We start from the raw sequence: 19,370 nt of genomic DNA, 5'->3' as shown, positions 1-19,370 counted from the left end.
AATTCCAATTGACCCAGAATCCACAGCCTTTTGGGGGAGTGAGTTCCAGATTTCCACTACCTTTTGTGTGAAAAACTGTTTCCTGATTTCACTCCTAAATGGCCTAGCTCTAATATTAAGCTGATGTCCTCTTGTTCTGGATTCACTCACCAAAGGAAATAGTTTCTCTGTTGAATCCCTTAATCATTTTAAATACCTCAATTAGATCACCTCTCAACTGTCTAAATTCAAGGGAATACAAACCAAGTTTATGCAACCTGTTCTCATAATTTAACCTTTTAAGCCCTGTTATTCTGGTAAGTCTGTGCTGTACCCTTCCAAGACCAATATATTTTTTCTTGAGGTTCAGTGCCCAAAACACCACATGGGTCTGACCAAGGATCTGTACAACTGAAGCTTTACTTCCTCACTTTTGAATTCCAATCCCTTGAGAGAAAGGCCAACATTTCATTAGTCTTTTTGATAACATTTTGTACCTGTGAGGTGCTTTAGGACATCTAGAAGGTGGATATTAAAGATCTTGTGATACTTGTTCGCTTGCTCTTCTTCAGATAGTATCATAGCCAACATTTATCCCTCAAACAACATCATCTAGTCATTTATCTCATTGCTGTTTCTGGGACTTTGCCATGTGCAAATTCGCTGATGCATTTGCCTACATTCAACGATGACTGCACCTCAATGTATTTAATTGGTCGAGAAGCATTTCAGGATGTCCCGAGGATATGAAAGTTCTTTCTTTACTATTGGTATCAGCATCACTGGGCTATAGATGGGAAAATCAGCTAGGATTTCCATTCAATTTGCTACTGTATCAGCTTGGCTCATACCAGAGTCAGAACACTGTGGGTTCAAGCCCACTTCAGAGCATAAGCATGTCATTTAGGCAGTCACCACCACAGTCCCTCAAGGATCTATCCTTGGTCCCTTTCTCTTCCTCATCTACATGCTGCCCCTTGCCAACATCATCCACACACATGGGGTCGGCTTCCACATTTATGCTGATGAAACTCAGCTCTTCCTTTCCACCTTTCTCAACCCACTCCACTGCCTCTGAGTTATCAGACTGCTGTCCAACATGCAGTCTTGGGTGACCTGCAGCTTCCCCCCGCTAAACATTGGGAAACCCAAAGCCATCTTCTCTGGGCCCCACCACAAACTGCATAGCTTTGCCACCGATTCCATCCACCTCCTTGGACATTGCCTCAGCCTCAAACAAACTGCTTCCAATCTCAGCATCCTATTGACTCCAAGTTGAGCTTCCGGCCCCATATCCTCTCCATCACAAAGACTACCAACATCTAGCCCCATGCTCTGGAATTCCCTTCCTAAACCCCTCCATCCCTCTACCTTTAAAATCTCCCTTAAAACCCAACTATTCAGCTTTGGTTACCTCTCTAAATATCTCTTTCTTTGGCTCAGCATCCATTCTTTTGATTATGCTTCTGTGAAGTGCCTTGAGACATTTTTTGATGTTAAAAGCTTTATATAAATGCAAGTTGTTGAGGTATCATTTCTGGGGGTCTAACTTATTGAGAGTATGGGGTTCTTGTGTTTTTGTGTAATTATCTGCAGCTCATTCTCTAGTTTTGCCAGGTGTTATGCCTCAGCCCCAAAAGGTTGGACATCCCTGATCTCTGCAATAACCACAATTCAGCAGACTTCAAACCTGGCCCTAATGAAAAACCTTGTTCAGTGGATTATCAGTAGAAAACTCTTAGCAAGACCAGAAATAAGAAGGTAAACCTGTACAATAATATGAAGTTGCACTTCTACTTAAATTTCTGTGCAAGGAAGTGGAAAGATGTCAGCGGTTGGCATATCTTCAGTCTGCTGTTACACCCGGCTATAGACGATGATTTGCTGGAGCACAGTGGTGATTGAGTTGGTTCTATCAGTAGAATATTCCTATAATTACGAATATGCCACAGTGTTGAAAAATGGTCAAGATTTTTTAATTGTATGGCAATCTTTACTTTTTTTTTAATAGCTCCTGTAGAACTGTTCGAGTGGCTAAATGAAGATGTGAGATTGCTTTGCCGTTTGAGCAGCCATACAGCAGAAAATGTGAACTATATTCTGGTGTTCACCAGTAAATGTTTGGTTTGCATTCTGTATGCTGGAGGTTTAAATATTAGGTGGTGAGCTACGCATAACTTTGCCACCGATTCCATCGGACTGAAAACATAATATGAGCATGCATAACAGCAGTCACAGATAAGAAAAGGCCATTCAGACCATCAAACTTCATCCCTCTAAACTCTAACTCACCTTAAAAGTTGATAAACACTTGGAATAATTTGCCAGATACACTAGTACAGTTTGAATAATAACTTTTAGATTTTAAATTTATTTGTCACCATTCAAAATTTGTCATCTGGCCAGCATATTTTTAGTAATATTCCGGTTTCACCTTATCTATACCGGTTCATACTTTAATAACTTGATGAAGTCCCCTTTTAACCTTCTCTCTGTAGGGTTGAACAATTTCTCATCTTTCCTCTCAGCTCATCCTTTTTACACTGGTAATCTTTCTTGTTTTTAAGTGTATTGATACTCAGATCATTGCTGCAGAAGGCTTACATGGACCAAATGAAAGGAGCCTTTATAGCAATCGCTACTTGGAGCTGGTTAGGTGGTGTCAGGGAAATTCCCTATCTATTCTCCTGTTAATTATATATTATTCTTAGCATCCTGTTACCCGAATCGCAAAGGGAAAATTAGGAAGACTGGGAATTAAGCTAGAAAAGAAAAAGGTAGGCAGAGATATGTATGCGAAATCTGAGGTTTGAGTGCAAGTAAAACTGTGTATCCAAAACTGAAAGATATAACTGATTTCACCTCCCCCACACACTTCATTTTTCATTTCAAGTACTGTTTTAACAACTTTGGTTGATACTATTTTTTGGCTATTCTATTTTGACACTGTACGCTTAGTATTAATTCACAGCTGTCGAGAGCCAAATGAAAACGACATGATAAAGGAATCCAATGCACTACACATTTTTCCAGTGCATAAATTGACAGTGGCTTTTAGAAAATCTAGGCAGATTTATAGGTAAACTGTAAAGATTTATAGGTTTACAAAGGGGAAAAAAAACTGCCATACCTTTTAAAGGGCTTTATTTTCTTTGCTTAATTGTTATGAAACCCCCTCTTTGTGCTTTTACCTACATGATTTTCTGCAGCTTAAGCCCGTTTTAGGTCTTGCTGCTGAGAAAAATAGAAGTTGCCCAGGTCACAAGTACTGTACCTGCAGGAAAATGCAGGAGCGCAGCGCAGGTATACAACACTGCTTCAATCAACTGGTACAACAATGAGGTATATAGCACAGACATTTTCACAGTCTTACTCAGACTAATGACAGCATGACCTTTGGCTGAGTGGTAGCTTTCCCGCCTGAGTCAGAAGGGTTGGGTTCAGTCCCCACTCCAGATAGCTCTGAATACTGGGTTGACATCAGGGGGTTGACATGGGGGTATTTGCATCCGATGGGTGCCCCCCCTCCTCTCCCCATCGTAAAGGGAAGGTGAGGCTCTTTAGCCTACCTAGGAGATTAAAACCGTGAGGAAGGCAACGGGAAACCACCTTAGCTACTCTTCCCAAGTAAGTGGCTTAAAAATCTCATGTGTGAGACTTGAATCAGAATCTGTACAAGGGGCACAGCACAATGGACGGACTAATGCAGAACCTTTAAAGGAACATACTGTACCTTTTCCCCCAAATACTTGTTTTTGCTCCATTTCATTGTTATAGTAAATGTCAGTGCACAGACCTAAACCAATATCACAAAATACATCAAACATAATGACTGTCTCATTTTCTGAATTTTATCACAAAATATCACTCTCAACATAGTTTATGATGTGGTTTAATGAGGAAAATAATAGGACTAAAGTTAACATCTGTTACACATATTTAATGATCAAACTTTACTTTTTCCACACTTGTTTAAATGAAAAGGATACCTGAAAGCCTAAAATGGTATCTTCACATGTTTGCAAACTGTTACAGTATAGACCTCTGATTGACAAAAAATGATACGCATGCCAAATACTCTAGGAAAAAATGAAACTAAGTCAATGACACCAACTAACTTGATGGAATTACAACCAGGAAAGCTATTTGTGAGTTATTAACGGAAAGGCTGTATTTGCGGAGAGAGGGCTACATGACCAAAAGTTCATCCATCGAGTTTGAATTCTGACTATAGTTGGGCTGTTTTGAACAAAAACAAGTCTGTTCTTAGAATAGGTTCCATATTACAAACATTCTAAGAACTTTCTGTCTATAAATGGGGGCATCTCAATGTACCTTTACCAAGCACAAGTAATTAAAAACAAACGGTTACAAAAAATAATCAGCACATAAAATCGCTGTGCCTGATAGCAGAATTGGCAGTTATTAACAAGATTACTGTAATCTAATTTGAAGGGTCTTTAAGTATTGTCTATAAAGCTCAAAATAAAATTAGTGTATAAAAGTATGCCTCATATGTTGTAACTGTGAATGTCCCTAAGTGCACTAACACCACATCTTGTTGAGATCTTCCGCCGCAGCTTTGGAGGGAGGAGCTGTCAAGCACGGCGGAGAGGAATAGTCCCTCGACTTCTTCTCCACCTGAATCAGGAGGCTCTTGTAGCCGGACAGCTCCTGCTCCAGACCATTCTTAACCGCCAGCAGAGTCTGAAAATCGGCCGTGTGCGCCTCGATCTTCTTCTCCAGCGCCTTGTTGTACTCCTTGATCCGGTTGATCTCCCGCTCCTTCTCCTGCAGGTGGCTCTTGTGCATCTCGTCCCGCAGCCGCAGGTCGGTCATGCGGCTGCGGTAGCACTCGGTCTCCTTCTTCATCTTCTGCAGCGGCACGTTGTTCTCCTCGAACTTGTGGCGGTAGCGCAGCAGCTCCTCCTTGTTGCGGCGGGCCAGCTGCTCGTACTCGAGGCGCATGTTGCGCAGCGCCTGCTCCAGGTCCAGCGTGCCGCTCTCCACCTGGTCCAGGTTCTGCAGGTTGTCGATCTTCTGCTGCCAGTAGATGCGCTCCTGGTCGCGCACCAGCCGGAGCTGGGTCAGCTGGCCCTCCTGCAGCTTGTACTGGCACTGGAGCTTGTCCAGCCCGGCCAGCGAGTCCTCGTACTTCTTCTTCAGGTCCTGGAAGTCGCGGTCGAACTCCCTCTTCAGCTGGCACTCCTTCTCCAGCCGGCACTTGAGCTTGTCCTTCTCCAGCTTGAGGAGCACCAGCTCGTTCTGGATCTCGTCCACCCTGGCCTGGAAGTCCTGGTACTCCTTCTGGTAGACCTTCTCCACCGCGTTGAACTCCTCCCGCTCCACCCGCTTGAGCTCGGCCAGCAGCTCCTTGTTCTTGCGCTGGAGGTTCAGCACCGTGTTGTTGATGTACTTGGCGAAGCGCTCGTTCAGCTCCTTGATCTGCTCCTTGCCCTCCTGGATGCCCTCCTGGAACTCCCGCTCATTCGTCTCGGTGCTGGCCACCTCGGCCGTCCGCTCCGAGCAGGCGCCCGAGCCCGAGCCCGAGCCCGGCGACGAGGTCCTGGAGCCCGAAAACATGCTCCCGTCTCGGTTGAAGGTGAATCAAAGATGGAGGTCGAGGGGGGGTGGTGGGGGTGAGGAGGCAGGGGGGGGCGGGTGGGTGGCAGTGCACGCACCCTCTGCTTTCCCCTTGCCGTTAGCTCCGAGCGCTCGAAACCGTTGGGCGGGAGAACCCGGGCCGGCTTTTCAAAACAAAACCCCACGCGGCAACCGGGCGGGGCGCGCGCGGCGGCACCAACGGCACAGCGCGAGCCCCGCCCAACGGCCGCCGCCCGGGGAACATGTCCGCCCGCCTCATGCCCCCTCGTCCAATGCCTCGTGTCCCCCGCCTCTCCACACATTCATCATGTTTTCCCTCTCCATCTACCTACCATATTCCTCATGTTTTCCCTCTCCATCTACTTACCCAATTCCACATGTTTTCCCTCTCCATCTACTTACCATATTCCTCATGTTTTCCCCCTCCATCTACTTACCATATTCCTCATGTTTTCCCTCTCCATCTACTTAACCAATTCCTCATGTTCTCCCTCTCCACATACTTAACCAATTCCTCATGTTTTCCCTCTCCATCTACTTAACCAATTCCTCATGTTTTCCCTCTCCATCTACTTAACCCAATTCCTCATGTTCTTCATCTCCACATACTTATCCAATTCCTCATGTTCTCTCTCTCCACATACTTACCCAATTCCTCATGTTTTCCTTCTCCATCTACTTACCCAATTCCTCATGTTTTCCCTCTCCATCTACCTACCATATTCCTCATGTTTTCCCTCTCCATCTACTTACCCAATTCCACATGTTTTCCCTCTCCATCTACTTACCATATTCCTCATGTTTTCCCTCTCCATCTACTTAACCAATTCCTCATGTTCTCCCTCTCCACATACTTACCCAATTCCTCATGTTTTCCCTCTCCATCTACTTAACCCAATTCCTCATGTTCTTCATCTCCACATACTTATCCAATTCTTCATGTTCTCCCTCTTAGAATCATAGAAAGGTACAGCACAGAAGGAGGCCATTTGGCCCATCAAGTCCGGCCTGCTCTATGAAGAGCAATCCAGCTAGTCCCATTCCCCCGCCCTATCCCCGTAGTCCTGCAAATTTTTTCCTTTCAAGTACTTATCCAGTCCCCTTTAAAAGCCACGACTGAATCTGCTTCCACCACTCACCCTGATGTGGAGATGCCGGTGATGGACTGGGGTTGACAATTGTAAACAATTTTACAACACCAAGTTATAGTCCAGCAATTTTATTTTAAATTCACAAGCTTTCGGAGGCTTCCTCCTTCCTCAGGTAAATGTTTTCTGAGGAAACATTTACCTGAGGAAGGAGGAAGCCTCCGAAAGCTTGTGAATTTAAAATAAAATTGCTGGACTATAACTTGGTGTTGTAAAATTGTTTACAATCACCACTCACCCTGGCAGTGCATTCCAGATCATAACCACTCGCTGTGTAAAAAAGTTTTTCCTCATGTCACCTTTGCTTCTTTTGCCAATCACTTTAAATCTATGTCCCCTGGTTCTTGACCCTTCCACCAATGGGAACTGTTTCTCTCTCTCTATTCTATCTATAGACCCTTCATGATTTTAAATACCTCTATCAAATCTCCTTTCAATCTTCTCTATTCCAAGGAGAACAACCCCAGCTACTCCAGTCTATCCACGTGACTAAAGTCCCTCACCCCTAGAATCATTCTAGCAAATCTTTTCTGCACCATCTCTAAGGCCATCACATCTTTCCTAAAGTGCAATACTCCAGTTGTGGTCGAATCAGTGCTTTATAAAGGTTCATCATGACTTCCTTGCTTTTGTACTCTATGCCTCTATTTATAAAGCCCAGGATCCCGTATGCTTTTTTAACCGCTTTCTCAATCTGCCCTGCCACCTTCAATGATTTGTGCACATATACTCCCAGATCTCTCTGTTCCTGTACCCCTTTTGGAATTGTGCCCTCTAGTTTATATTGCCTCTCCTCGCATTTTTCTGAGTTAAATTTCATCTGCCACGTGTCCGCCCATTTCACCAGCCTGCCTATATCCTCTTGAAGTCTATCACTATCCTCCTCACTGTTCAATACGCTTCCAAGTTCTTTGAGGAAGTAACAAGCAACGTGGATAAAGGGGATCCTGTGGATGTGGTGTACTTGGATTTCCAAAAGGCTTTTGACAAGGTGTCAGATCAAAGGCTACTGCACAAAATAAGAGCTCATGGTGTAGGGGGCAACATATTAGCATGGATAAAGGATTGGTTAGCAAACAGGAAACAGAGAGTAGGCATAAAATGGGTCATTTTCTGGTTGGCAAGATGTAACGAGTCGAGTGCCACAGAAATCAGTACTTGGGCTGCAACTATTTACAATCTATATCAATGACTTGGATGAAGGGACTGAATGTATGGTTGCTAAATTTGCTGATGACACAAAGGTAGGTAGGAAAGTAAGTTGTGAAGAGGACATAAGGAGTCTGCAAAGGGATATAGATAGTTTAGGTGTGTGGGCAAACATTTGGCAGATGGGAAAATGTGAACTTGTCCACTTTGGCAGGAGGAATAGAAAAGCAGTATATTATTTAAATGGAGAGAGACTGCAGAACTCTGAGGTACAGAGGGATCTGGGAGTCCTAGTACATGAATCACAAAAAGTTAGTATGCAGATACAGCAAGTGATTAGGAAGGCAAATGGGATGATGTCATTTATTGCAAGAGGAATGGAATATAAAAGTAGAGATGTTTTGCTACAGTTGTACAGGGCATTGGTGAGAACACATCTAGAATACTGTATGCAGTTTTGGTCTCCTTATTTAAGAAAGGACGTAATTGCTTTGGAAGCGGTTCAGAGAAGGTTCACTCGACTGATTCCTGGGATGAGGGGGCTATCTTATGAGGAAAGGTTGGACAAGTTGGGCCTGTATACACTGGAGTTTAGAAGAATGAGAGGTGATTTTATTGAAACATATAAGATCCTGAGGGGACTAGGAGGGGTTTATGCTGCGAGGATGTTTCCCCTTATGGGAGGGACTAGAACTAGGGGGCACAGTTTAAAAATAAGGGGTCTCCCATTTAAGACAGAGATGAGGAAAACATTTTTCTCTCAGAGGGTTGTGAGTCTGTGGAACTCCCGGTGGAGCGGTGGGGGCATGGTCATTGAATATTTTTAAGGCTGAGTTAGATAGATTCCTGATTAACAAGGGAGTCAAAGGTTATAGTAGATAGATGGGAAAGTAGGGTTGAGGTCACAATCAGATCAGTCATGATCTTATCAAATGGCAGAGCAGGCTCGAGGGGCCGAATGGCCTACGCCTGCTCTTAATTCATATGTTCTCCCGACATACTTATCCAATTGTTGATGTTTTCCCTCTCCACATATTCATCCAATTCCTCATGTTCTTTATCTCCACATACTTATCTAAATCCTCATGTTCTTCCTCTCCATAGACTTATCCAGTTCCTCATGTTCCTCCTCTCCACATCCAATTCCAAGTCCCATCTTTCCTCTCCACATGTTGATCCAATTCCCTTTCCCGTGCTCCCTCTCCACATGCTTATACAATTCCTCTTATGGTCTCCCTCTCCACATACTTATCCAATCTTTATCTTAGGTATGGCAATGTAGTGGCTATGTTACTGGACTAATAATCCAGAGAACGTGATTCAGATCATACCATGGTAGTTTGAGAATTTGAATTCAGCCCCTTGCCTTTCTTCACTCTCCTGCTCTGTATTCTCCTCTCTAAAGAATCCATTAATCACACAGAAGGAATGTTTTACCACACTGAGATGGGTGGGATTTCCACTGGATTCTCCTGCTTGTCTGCTGTAACTGGAAAATTTGCGTGAACTTCGCTTACACTGTTTATCTGGGATTTCCACAGCTCTTCTGTCAAAGTTCTAACGGATCAGCGGGAGAACACCCACGGAAATTCACCCCCAGATACTCTGTTACCAGTTGAAAGGGAATTAGATAAGTATCTGATCTCCAAAACTCCAAGGAGTTCTGGCCTGGAACCAGGTAAGTCCTCATTGACCAATGGCTAGGCATAGCGAATAGGGCTTCTCAGCCAACCCCTCCTACATGGTCTGCTCTCTATAGGCCCCAAGGGAAATCTGACAGATGCCCAGAAAAAACTAATGATGGTAACGACAATATCTGCCTGGACAGAGGTTTGAATCTTGCTGAAGATCCTTCAGCGCATATTGGTCCTTTCCCCAATCTGGTGTAATGAAGAGCTCCCCGAGGCATTTGGTACCGGGCATGCCAAAGGCATCACCAGACTTGGTCAGCTCCTCAACAGAGGTCAGATTATTCCCTTTCAATTAACAACAGACAGATTCCACTGCAACCAGCATGAGCTATTCTGCCAACATTAAACATTTCTTCCGAAACTCCACCGTGCGTGAAAAGCTCCATGAGTGGACCCCGCTAGAATGGTGCCTCCACTCCACATAAGTGTAGCTAGACCTTCTCTACCACGATCGCTTCCAGTTCAAAAGGCGACAAAAGAAGCCTGGGTGCAAGATGTCGGTCACTGGATAAGGGAGGAGGAAATGTGAGAAATGTGGAGACAAACCATCACAACTGCCACCTTGGGTGTCAGCCATGGCCCTCTCGCCTCGGAGTTAGAAAGCTGTGGGTTTAAGTCCCACTCCACGGACTTGAGCACATAATCCATGCTGACACTTCAGTGCAAAAACTGAGGGAGTGCTGCATTGTTGGAGGTGCCGTCTTTCAGATGAGATGTTAAACCGAGGCCCATTCTGCCCTCTCAGGTGGACGTAAAAGATCCCACTGCACTATTTCAAAGAAGAACTGGGGAGTTCTCCCTGGTGTCCTGGCCAATATTTGTCCCTCAATCAACATCACTAAAATAGATTATCTGGTCATTATCTCATCACTGTTTGTGGGAGCTTGCTGTGCACAAATTGGCTGCCGCATTTCCTACATTAGATCAGTCAAGCACTTTGGGACTTCCTGAGGTCGTGAAAGGCGCTATATAAATGCCAGTTCTCTCTTTCTCACCTACAGCAGAATGCAGTAGAATAAACCCAGGATAACACACAGAGCATGAAGCATCCCACACTTGGCACACAAATACCACCCCACCATGAGGGATAAATGCGGGAGGGGTTCTGACAGAGGGATACTTTCTGCTGCATACGTTCAGGTCTGGCCCCACATTTAGCCTTTCGAGCAAAGCTCGACTGGGCTCGCAATTCCTGTAGATCCGTGGGGCCGACCCTCTAAAGAGCAAACTCCACCCCTCCCCCAGGCAGACTGGACTAGCTGTCACTGCTAGCTGCAAAATGACACACCTTTCCCCTCCATGATGGAGCACCACTCTCCCCACAACAAACATGTGGATGAAACATCTGTGAGACAGCCAGTCAAAGATATGATTTGTGAAATCTGGAAACCTACATGACCCACATAGACTCAGAACAGCTATCAAGAAAATCAACCAGTTTCCCTGGTATCCTAAATGCATATCTCTAAGTACTGTGTGTGACAATATGTACAGTGATTTCCTAAAATATATATAGCACTTTTTTGTTAAGGAAAATAGGTAGAAAAATAATGGTTTTCACAGGAAAATGGCCAGAATTGAGGAATTCAAATTGCGAAACACAGTTAATTTGAATTATTCAATCACCATAAATATACTGTGCATAACACCCCTGCTGTTATAAAACAGTGTACCTTCTAACTCACTGTGATTAACACCACTGGACATTTACTAGTATATCTATCTATATAATACATTACACGTCTTTCATATAGTGCACGCTTCCTGTCCTGTCACTCGGCCAACCTTATGAGGTGGATGAGAGGAGAAAAGCCAGTCGTGGTAAGCAGAAGTGATGGTAGTTGGACAGTGGTAGCAATAGGGAAGCAATGGTACCAAAGGTGTAATTAGAAAACAAAGGAGGAGAGGGAGGAATGGCAGGAGATTAGGAGGAGATACAACATGGAAAGCAACAGGAAAGGGGGTAAGGGAAGGAGTGTAGCAGCGAGACAGCATAACAGGTAAGCAAGGGGCATATAGACTGGTGGAGTGGTTGGAAGGCAGTATGAGCTGATGGCACAAGAGAGTGCTGCGAAACGGTAGCAGAGGAGATTGTAACAACTTGCATTTATACAGCACCTTTAACACGGTAAAACGTCCCAAGGCGCTTCACAGGAACGTAATCAAACAAAATTTGACACTGAGCCACATAAGGTGATATTAGGAAAGGCTTGGTCAAAGAGGCAGGCTTTAAGGAGCATCTAAAGGAGGAGAGAGAGGCAGAAAGGTTTAGGGAGGGAATTCCAAAACTTTGGGCCTAGGCAGCTGAAGGCACGGTCGCCAATAGTGGAATGATGAAATTTGGGGATGCGCAAGAGGCCTGAATTGGAGGAGTGCCGAGATCTCGGAGAGTTGTAGGACCGGAGAAGGTTGCAGAGATAGGGAGGGGCGAGGCCATGGAGGGATTTGAAACCAAGGATGAAAGTTTTTAAATCAAGGCGTGCCGGATCGGGAGCCAATGTAGGTCAGCGGGCATAGGAGTGATGGGTGAACAGGACTTGGTGCGAATTAGGATATGGACAGCAGAGTTTTGGATGAGCTCAAATTTACATCGAGCCAAAGAAGGAGATATTAGGAGGCATGACTAAAAGCTTGACTGAAGAGATGGGTTTTAAGGAGGCCCTTAAAGGAAGAGAGGCAGAGAGGTTTAAGAAGGGAATTCCAGAGGTTAGAGCCGAGACGGCTAAAGGCACAGCCACCAATGGTGGGGCAAAGGGAGTGGAGGATGCACAAGGCCATAGTTGGAGGAATGCAGAGTTCTTGGAGTGTTGTAGAGCTGGAGGAGGTTGCAGAGATAGGGAAGGGCAAGACCATGGAGGAATTTGAACACGAGGATGAAAATTTTAAAATCGAGGCGTTCCCGGACCAGGAACCGACGTAGCTCAGTGAGCACAGGGGTGGTGGGTGTACGGGACTTGGTGCGAGTTAGGATATGGGCAGCAGCATTTTGGATGAGCTCAAGTTTATGAAGGGTGGAAGATGGGAGGCCAGCCAGGAGAGCATTGGAATATTAGAGTTTGGCTGTAACAAAATCATGGATGAGGGTTTCAACAGTGGATGGGCTGAGACAGGGGTGGAGACGGGCGATATTATGGAGGTGGAAGTAGGTGGTCTTGGTGATGGAGAGGATATGGGGTTGGAAGCTCAGCTCAACTTCAAATAGGACGCTAAGGTTGCGAACAATCTGGTTCAGCCTGAGACAGTGGTCAGGGAGGGGGATGGAATCGGTGGCGAGGGAATGGAGTTTGTGGCAGGGTCCAAGAAAATGGCTTCAGTCTTCCCAATGCTTAATTGGAGGAAATTGCAGCTCATCCAGGACTAGATGTCAGACAAGCAGGTCGACACAGCGGGAGCACTGGAGCGGTCGAGAGAGGTGATGGTGAGGTAGAACTGGGTGTCGTCAGCATGCACGTGGAACCTGACGTCATGCAGATATCCTGCACCCCAGCCAAATCTCTCCAATTTTGCACAACCCAAAGTTTGCCTCGACCATTGGAGAGATGCCTTGCTCCATGCATGACTCAAAATCCGAGGGCTTAATTCAAACGGCAAGTTGTGGGAAGGCGATGTGAGCGACAGGGTGAGATGAAAGCAAGTGTTTGAGGGGTAAAGTGCAGTGGGGAGAGGGATTGGCGGGCGGGGGGCATAACATGGGAAATATGACTGATGGTGAGGGAGCTCAACGGAGGAGCAAGGAACACAGTAGCATACAGGGGTAATTGGACTGGGTCGGCTGCAATGTCAGTGTCTCTTTAACGTGAAGGAGTAGGGCACAAAACACTCTCTCCATTTCCCTTCCCCACCTGCAACCCAACTCTTCGCTGCAGCCTCAGTTCAGTCCCTGTCCTCACCCCTGAGCCAAGGTCTTGCCCACGACCCTGCCCATACCTGCCACAACACCCATTAACCTCCCACCAGAAACACAACAACAAAAAGAGACAGAAGTCAAAGGAAGCAGAGAGAAAACAAAGAAAGAGAGAAACAGAACTGCACGTCCAAAGAGGAACAAAAGTGGAAAAGGCAGAGGCAAGTACAACCCAAAGGTACAAAAGCAGGAGAGACAAATCAGCAAAAAGTAACAAAGAGTTATTATACTCCATCCTTAGCAACGTCACAAAGATCCACTGTATTGTTTATAGTGTGCACTTCCTGCAAGTGGAAATCTTACTTCCTGTCACACTTTAGTATCCTCTGACCATCTGTCTGCTGATAATTGCCCGTGCTGTAATTCTGTAGTGCTATCCAGTCTCCATAATGTTTATGAAACCTCACGCTTTCAACTGACAGTAACAGCTGAGTGGGCTGAGGAATAAGAAGCACGGAGATGCTGGTCTCCTTTATATTGGGCAGACTTCAAAATTAATGTTCAATATAGACACAAAACATTTTTACATACAGATATCCTCAGGTTGAGTGATAGACAGTTTTATGACAGGCGTATTATATCATGTAATGGGCAATATATTATTCTGCTGCTAAGTGGAACTGTGTCTCTTTAAAGCCATAAGGCCTAATTGATAAATAAGCAGCACCTCAGACAATTAGTTTAATTCTCTGTTGGGGAGAGGTCGGGGCAGTCCAGGTTGAGGTCAGTTAGTTTAATTTCTATATTACAACAGTGACTACACTTCAGAAGTAATTAATTGGCTGCAAAGCACTTTGGGACATCCTGAGGTCATGAAAGGTTCTATATAAATGCAGGTTCTTTCTTTAATTGCCTTTGGTGCAAATCAGAAGTGAGGTTGAAATGGCTGGCTTTATTTTCTCCTCTGTGATTGCTTAGGTTATTTTGTAAGTCATTGGTTATGGATATATTGACTCCTGTGTGAAGACATTTTCTGTTGTGAGGAGGGGATGTTTCTCTGTTTGTTCCAAATGACTATTGTTTATTTTTAAACGGATGGTTGGCTTGCTTATATGAGCATTTCTTCCAATCAGCTACAGGAATTTGCTTAGAATAAACTTGCCCAACAGTGATGCTGTGAATGGAAATCATAGTAGATCCAGCACAGGAGGAGGAGGCCATTTGACCCATCGTGCCTGTGCTGGCTCTTTGAAAGAGCTATCCAATAGTCCCATTCCCCTGCTCTTGTTCCATAACCTTGCAAATTTTTTCCCTTCAAGTATTTATCCAATTCAAATAACTGAAGTCTTTCATCCATGGAAATGTGTGCACAAGCACTTTATTATTATTATTATTATTATATTACTAGTGATATCCCATGGCTGTTTGGTGCTAGGGAAGACTTGTGAAATAGAACAACACTAGTAAGCCGACCAATGCAGTCACAGCACTGCAACCAAGAGCAAGGTCACTGCAGCTGGGAAACATCAACTAAACTGTGGGGTGTGTTACAGTCTTAAAACATTAGGTATTTTTTGATATATCAGTTGATCACCTGTAAGTTAGAGTTCTCTCTCTCATCTGTCTCTGTTGTCTTGTGTTGCTGTTTCTCTACATTTAGCATTACATATAATTACATACAATTTACAGCACAGAAACAGCCAGTCGGCCAACTGGTCCATGCTGGCATTTATGTTCCATGAGCCTCCCCTCACCCTACTTCATCTCACCCTATCAGCATTACCTGCTATTCCTTTCTCCCTCATGTACTTATCAAGCTTCCCCTTAAATGCATCTATGCTATCTGCCTCAACTACATCGTCTGATAGCAAGTGCCACATTCTCACCACTCTCTGGGTAAAGAAGTTTCTCCTGAATTCTTTATTGGATTTATTAATAACTATTTTATATTTACAGCCCCTAGTTCTAGTCTCTCCCACAAGTGGCAACCTCTTCTCTATGTCTACCCTATCAAACCCCAACATATTCTTAAAGAACTCTATTAAGTCATCCCTCAGCCTTCTCTTTTCTAGAGAAGAGTCCCAGCCTGTTCAGTCTTTCCTGATAGTTATGACTTCTCTGTTCTGGTATCATCCTTGTAAATTGTTTTTGTACCTTCTTCAATGCCTCTATATTCTTTTTGTAATATGGAGACCAGAACTGTTCACAGTACTCCAAGTGCGGTCTAACCAAGGTTCTATACAAGTTTAACATAACTTCTCTGCTTTTCAATTCTATCCCTCTATAAAAATGAAACCCAGTGCTTGGTTTGCTTGGCCTGCTTGGCCTTATTAACCTACTTTTAGTGATTTGTGTATCTGTACCCCTAGATCCCTTGGCTCCTGTACCCTATTTAGACTCTTATTATCCAGGCAGTATGTGGCCCTCTTATTCTTCCTACCAAAATGCACCACCTCACACTTATCATCTACACTGAAATTAATTTGCGATTTACACACCCATTCTGCAAGTTTATTAACGTCCTTGTATTTTGTCAGTCTTCCCAAGTATTAACTAACCCCACAATTTAGTGTCATCTGCAAATTTTGAAATTGTACTTCTGATTCCCGAGTCCAAATTGTTTGTGAATGGTGAACAGTGGTCCCAGCACCGATCCCTGAGGAACACCATTTCCCGCCTTTTGCCAGTCTGAGTAAACACCTTTTAACGTCTACTGTTTTCTGTTTTGTAGCCAGCTTGCTATCCATTCTGCTACTTGTCCCCTGACACCACATGCTCTGACCTTAGTCATGAGTCGACTATGCGGTACCTTTATTGAAGGTCTTTTTGAAAATCCAAATATATTACATCTACTACATTACCCTTGTCTTCTCTTTCTGTTACTACTTCAAAGAATTTAATAAGGTTGGTCGAGCACGAGCTCTTTAAATCCTTGCTGACTATTTTTTATTTTCGGTTTCTAGATGTTTTTCTATTACATCTGAGTAAAGATTCTGTATCTTTCCTACCACTGATATTAAGCTAACAGGTCTATAGTTCCCTGGACTTGTTCTATCTCTCTTTTTAAACATAGGAATAACATTAGCTGTCTGCCAGTCCTCATGGCATTTTCCCTTTTCTAGTGATTTTTTTTATATAAATGAATGCCTCTGTCTCTTCCCTAACTTCTTTCAGTATGCATGGATGTAATCCATCTGGACCAGGGGTTTGATCCTCTCCTCTAAGTTTGACTAGTTTATCAATTATCTATTTCTCCCCCCTGTTCTATCTTAAATGTCTTTCTATCTTTTTTGATCTCTTCTAATGTTATGTCCACCCTGTTAGTCTCCCTGGTAATTAACTGAGGCAAAGTAATTATTCAATATTTCTGCCATTTCGCTGTCATTACGTGTGAGTTTATCGTGTGTATCCCTCAGTGGCCCTATCCCTATTCTGATTTTCCTTTTTGTTATTTGTGTCTGTATAATACTTTGCTATTTCTTTTTATTGTTATTCCTTGATAATTTAATTTTGTATTCCTCTTTATCTTCCTAATTGTTTTATTATCTTCTTTCCTAACCTCTCCGTATTCCCTTTTGTCATCCTCCTTTATTGTCTATGTACTTCGTGTATGCCGTTTTCTTTAGTTTCAATTGTGCCTTTATGCCTTTATTCATCCATGGTGTCTCATTATTGATTAATTTATTATTGTTTTTTAGTGGAGTAAATTTCTGCTGAACTTTTAATCACCGTTTTAAAATATTTCCCACTGCTGTCCTCTCTTTTTCTGCTTCTCTCTCCCTAACTGTTTTTACTCTTCTGTCTTTTTCTTCTCTCCTTTCGGATGGGAAGTGCTGGGTGATAATGGCGTGCTGTGGCAGGGAAAGGAGCAGTCAATGACTGGGGGGCAGGAAGGATTGCTGAGATAATGTAGAACAGCTCCTTAACCAGCCCCTCCCCCCCCATCATATCTACTACCCTTTCACCCTCCCACTGCCCCCTTCCTACCACTCCTATCACTAACCCTCTCTTCCTCTTTGAACTGCCCACTTAACCCTTGTATCTTCCCCCCCTCACTTTACTGTCATTCACCTCACCCTTATTCCGCCATCCACTCCCATTTTCTCCCCTCAAGGGCAGATGGCGAGAGGCCGAAGCCAACACCACAAGGTCCACTATAACGATTAGAGGACTTGCATCAAGTGTGCACTTCCTGCAAGTGCCAATCTTACTTTTGTTACTAAATCACGACAACAGGAAACAAGTCAGACAAACATATTTTCATATATTCATTCTTGAGACTTCCTGTTTGTCACACTTGTTTTTAATTTTTATATATATATATCTATATACACACACACATATATGTATTTTTGATATTTCTATTTATTTGTTTTGGCAAGTTTTCTTGGAAAGCATATTTCTGGTTTTCAAATAAAATTTGAATGCAAAGTGGTCAAATTTGCAAGTTATGTCAAATTGGCAGGGACTGTTTGCACTTTAGGGACCCGGGGGTGGGGACTGTTTGGACTTTAGGGACCCGGGGGTGGGGACTGTTTGCACTTTAGGGACCCAGGGGTGGGGACTGTTTGCACTTTAGGGACCCAGGAGTGGGGCTTGTTTGCACTTTAGGGACCCGGGGGTGGGGACTGTTTGGACTTTAGGGACCCGGGGGTGGGGACTGTTTGCACTTTAGGGACCCAGGGGTGGGGACTGTTTGCACTTTAGGGACCCGGGGGTGGGGACTGTTTGCACTTTAGGGACCCGGGGGTGGGGACTGTTTGCACTTTAGGGACCCGGGGGTGGGGACTGTTTGCACTTTAGGGACCCGGGGGTGGGGACTGTTTGCACTTTAGGGACCCGGGGGTGGGGACTGTTTGCACTTTAGGGACCCGGGGGTGGGGACTGTTTGCACTTTAGGGACCCGGGGGTGGGGACTGTTTGCACTTTAGGGACCCGGGGGTGGGGAATGTTTGGACTTTAGGGACCCGGGGGTGGGGCTTGTTTGCACTTTAGGGACCCGGGGGTGGGGACTGTTTGCACTTTAGGGAGGGGTCCAGGAGTCCAACCCAATGCAAAGCCCATGAGGGTGCTGCTCACCTTGATCCTCTGCAGTAGATCGCGCCCTCTTTCTCTGGCCGATGCCAGTGCCCCGCTCGCCTCCTTCTGCTGCTCCTCTTCCTCCGGCTGGCATTCAGACTGCGGCATCCAGGAGCGCTCTCCGAGGCCGAGTGTGAGAGCTAAGCCGAGCCCCAGGCCCAGGCCCAGGCCCAGGCCCAGGCCGAGCCGGCGGGCCGAGCCCAAAGCCCAGGGCGGCCGGGCCCCGCCGAGAAGCCGCAGCGGCGCTCGGTGCGGACGCCACGCCGGCCCGAGTCCCCGCCGGCCGGCGAGGGGCTTCCAGAAGCGGGACATGGTCAGACACGGCCCAGCCCGGCCCGGCCCCCGAACAGGAGCACCCACAGTCGGTCCCGACACCGAGCCGAGTCCAGCCGAGCCCAACACAGCTCAAACCCCAGCCCTCAACAATCCAACATCGATTGCTCCCCTGTCAGGGCAAAGTCTCTGGGGGCAAACCCAACACAGCAAGCAGAGCACTGAGCATTCAACTGGGCGTGAGCTCTCTGCTCAGAGGGTTTTAACATATGTTTACATTGGAATTATCTCCCCCCCCCCCCCCCTTTCCTCATACTGCTTGTTATTTTGTTATTGGGGTACAGAGCCATAGGGACTGGCAGCCCTCGGTTATCCCCGAGTGGCACCCGGCAGCCCTCAGATCCACACTCCGCCTGTGGGCTTCTGAACCAGCCAGGAGCCACCTCGATCAAAAGGTCAGCAGTTTCTGCATTTATATAGTGCTTTTCACACTTGCACTTGCCTGGATGAGTGCAGCTCCAACAACACTCAAGAAGCTCGACACCATCCAGGGCAAAGCAGCCCGCTTGATTGGCACCCCATCCACCACCGTAAGCATTCACT

At 45.2% G+C, this 19,370-nt stretch overlaps 2 protein-coding genes across 2 annotated transcripts in view; both read right to left on the bottom strand.

The window, feature by feature from the left end:
* The window catches only part of lactb (lactamase, beta), a 36,628-nt gene extending 17,609 nt beyond the window's left edge, over positions 1 to 19,019 (bottom strand). Inside the window, exon 1 of the mRNA XM_067973308.1 lies at positions 18,495 to 19,019. Within this exon, the coding sequence (XP_067829409.1) occupies positions 18,495 to 18,806 (312 nt within the window). The 5' untranslated portion in view covers positions 18,807 to 19,019. The remainder of the gene's footprint in view (positions 1 to 18,494) is intronic.
* On the bottom strand, positions 3,851 to 5,736 carry LOC137304600 (vimentin-like). The gene has a single exon (XM_067973242.1). It carries the CDS (start codon positions 5,560 to 5,562, stop codon positions 4,525 to 4,527), a length of 1,038 nt encoding a protein of 345 aa, XP_067829343.1. The 5' UTR covers positions 5,563 to 5,736; the 3' UTR covers positions 3,851 to 4,524.
* Positions 19,020 to 19,370: the final 351 nt, after the last annotated feature.

The sequence above is a fragment of the Heptranchias perlo genome, chromosome 38 (genome assembly GCF_035084215.1).
Source record: "Heptranchias perlo isolate sHepPer1 chromosome 38, sHepPer1.hap1, whole genome shotgun sequence".
Lineage (NCBI taxonomy): Eukaryota > Metazoa > Chordata > Chondrichthyes > Hexanchiformes > Hexanchidae > Heptranchias > Heptranchias perlo.
Note: the sequence above shows the minus strand (reverse complement) of the source record. Positions and strands in the feature narration are given on the sequence as shown.

Excerpts from the sequence above, each read along its gene's own strand:
- LOC137304600 (XM_067973242.1), bottom strand. The coding sequence starts at position 5,562 with ATGTTTTCGGGCTCCAGGACCTCGTCGCCGGGCTCGGGCTCGGGCTCG.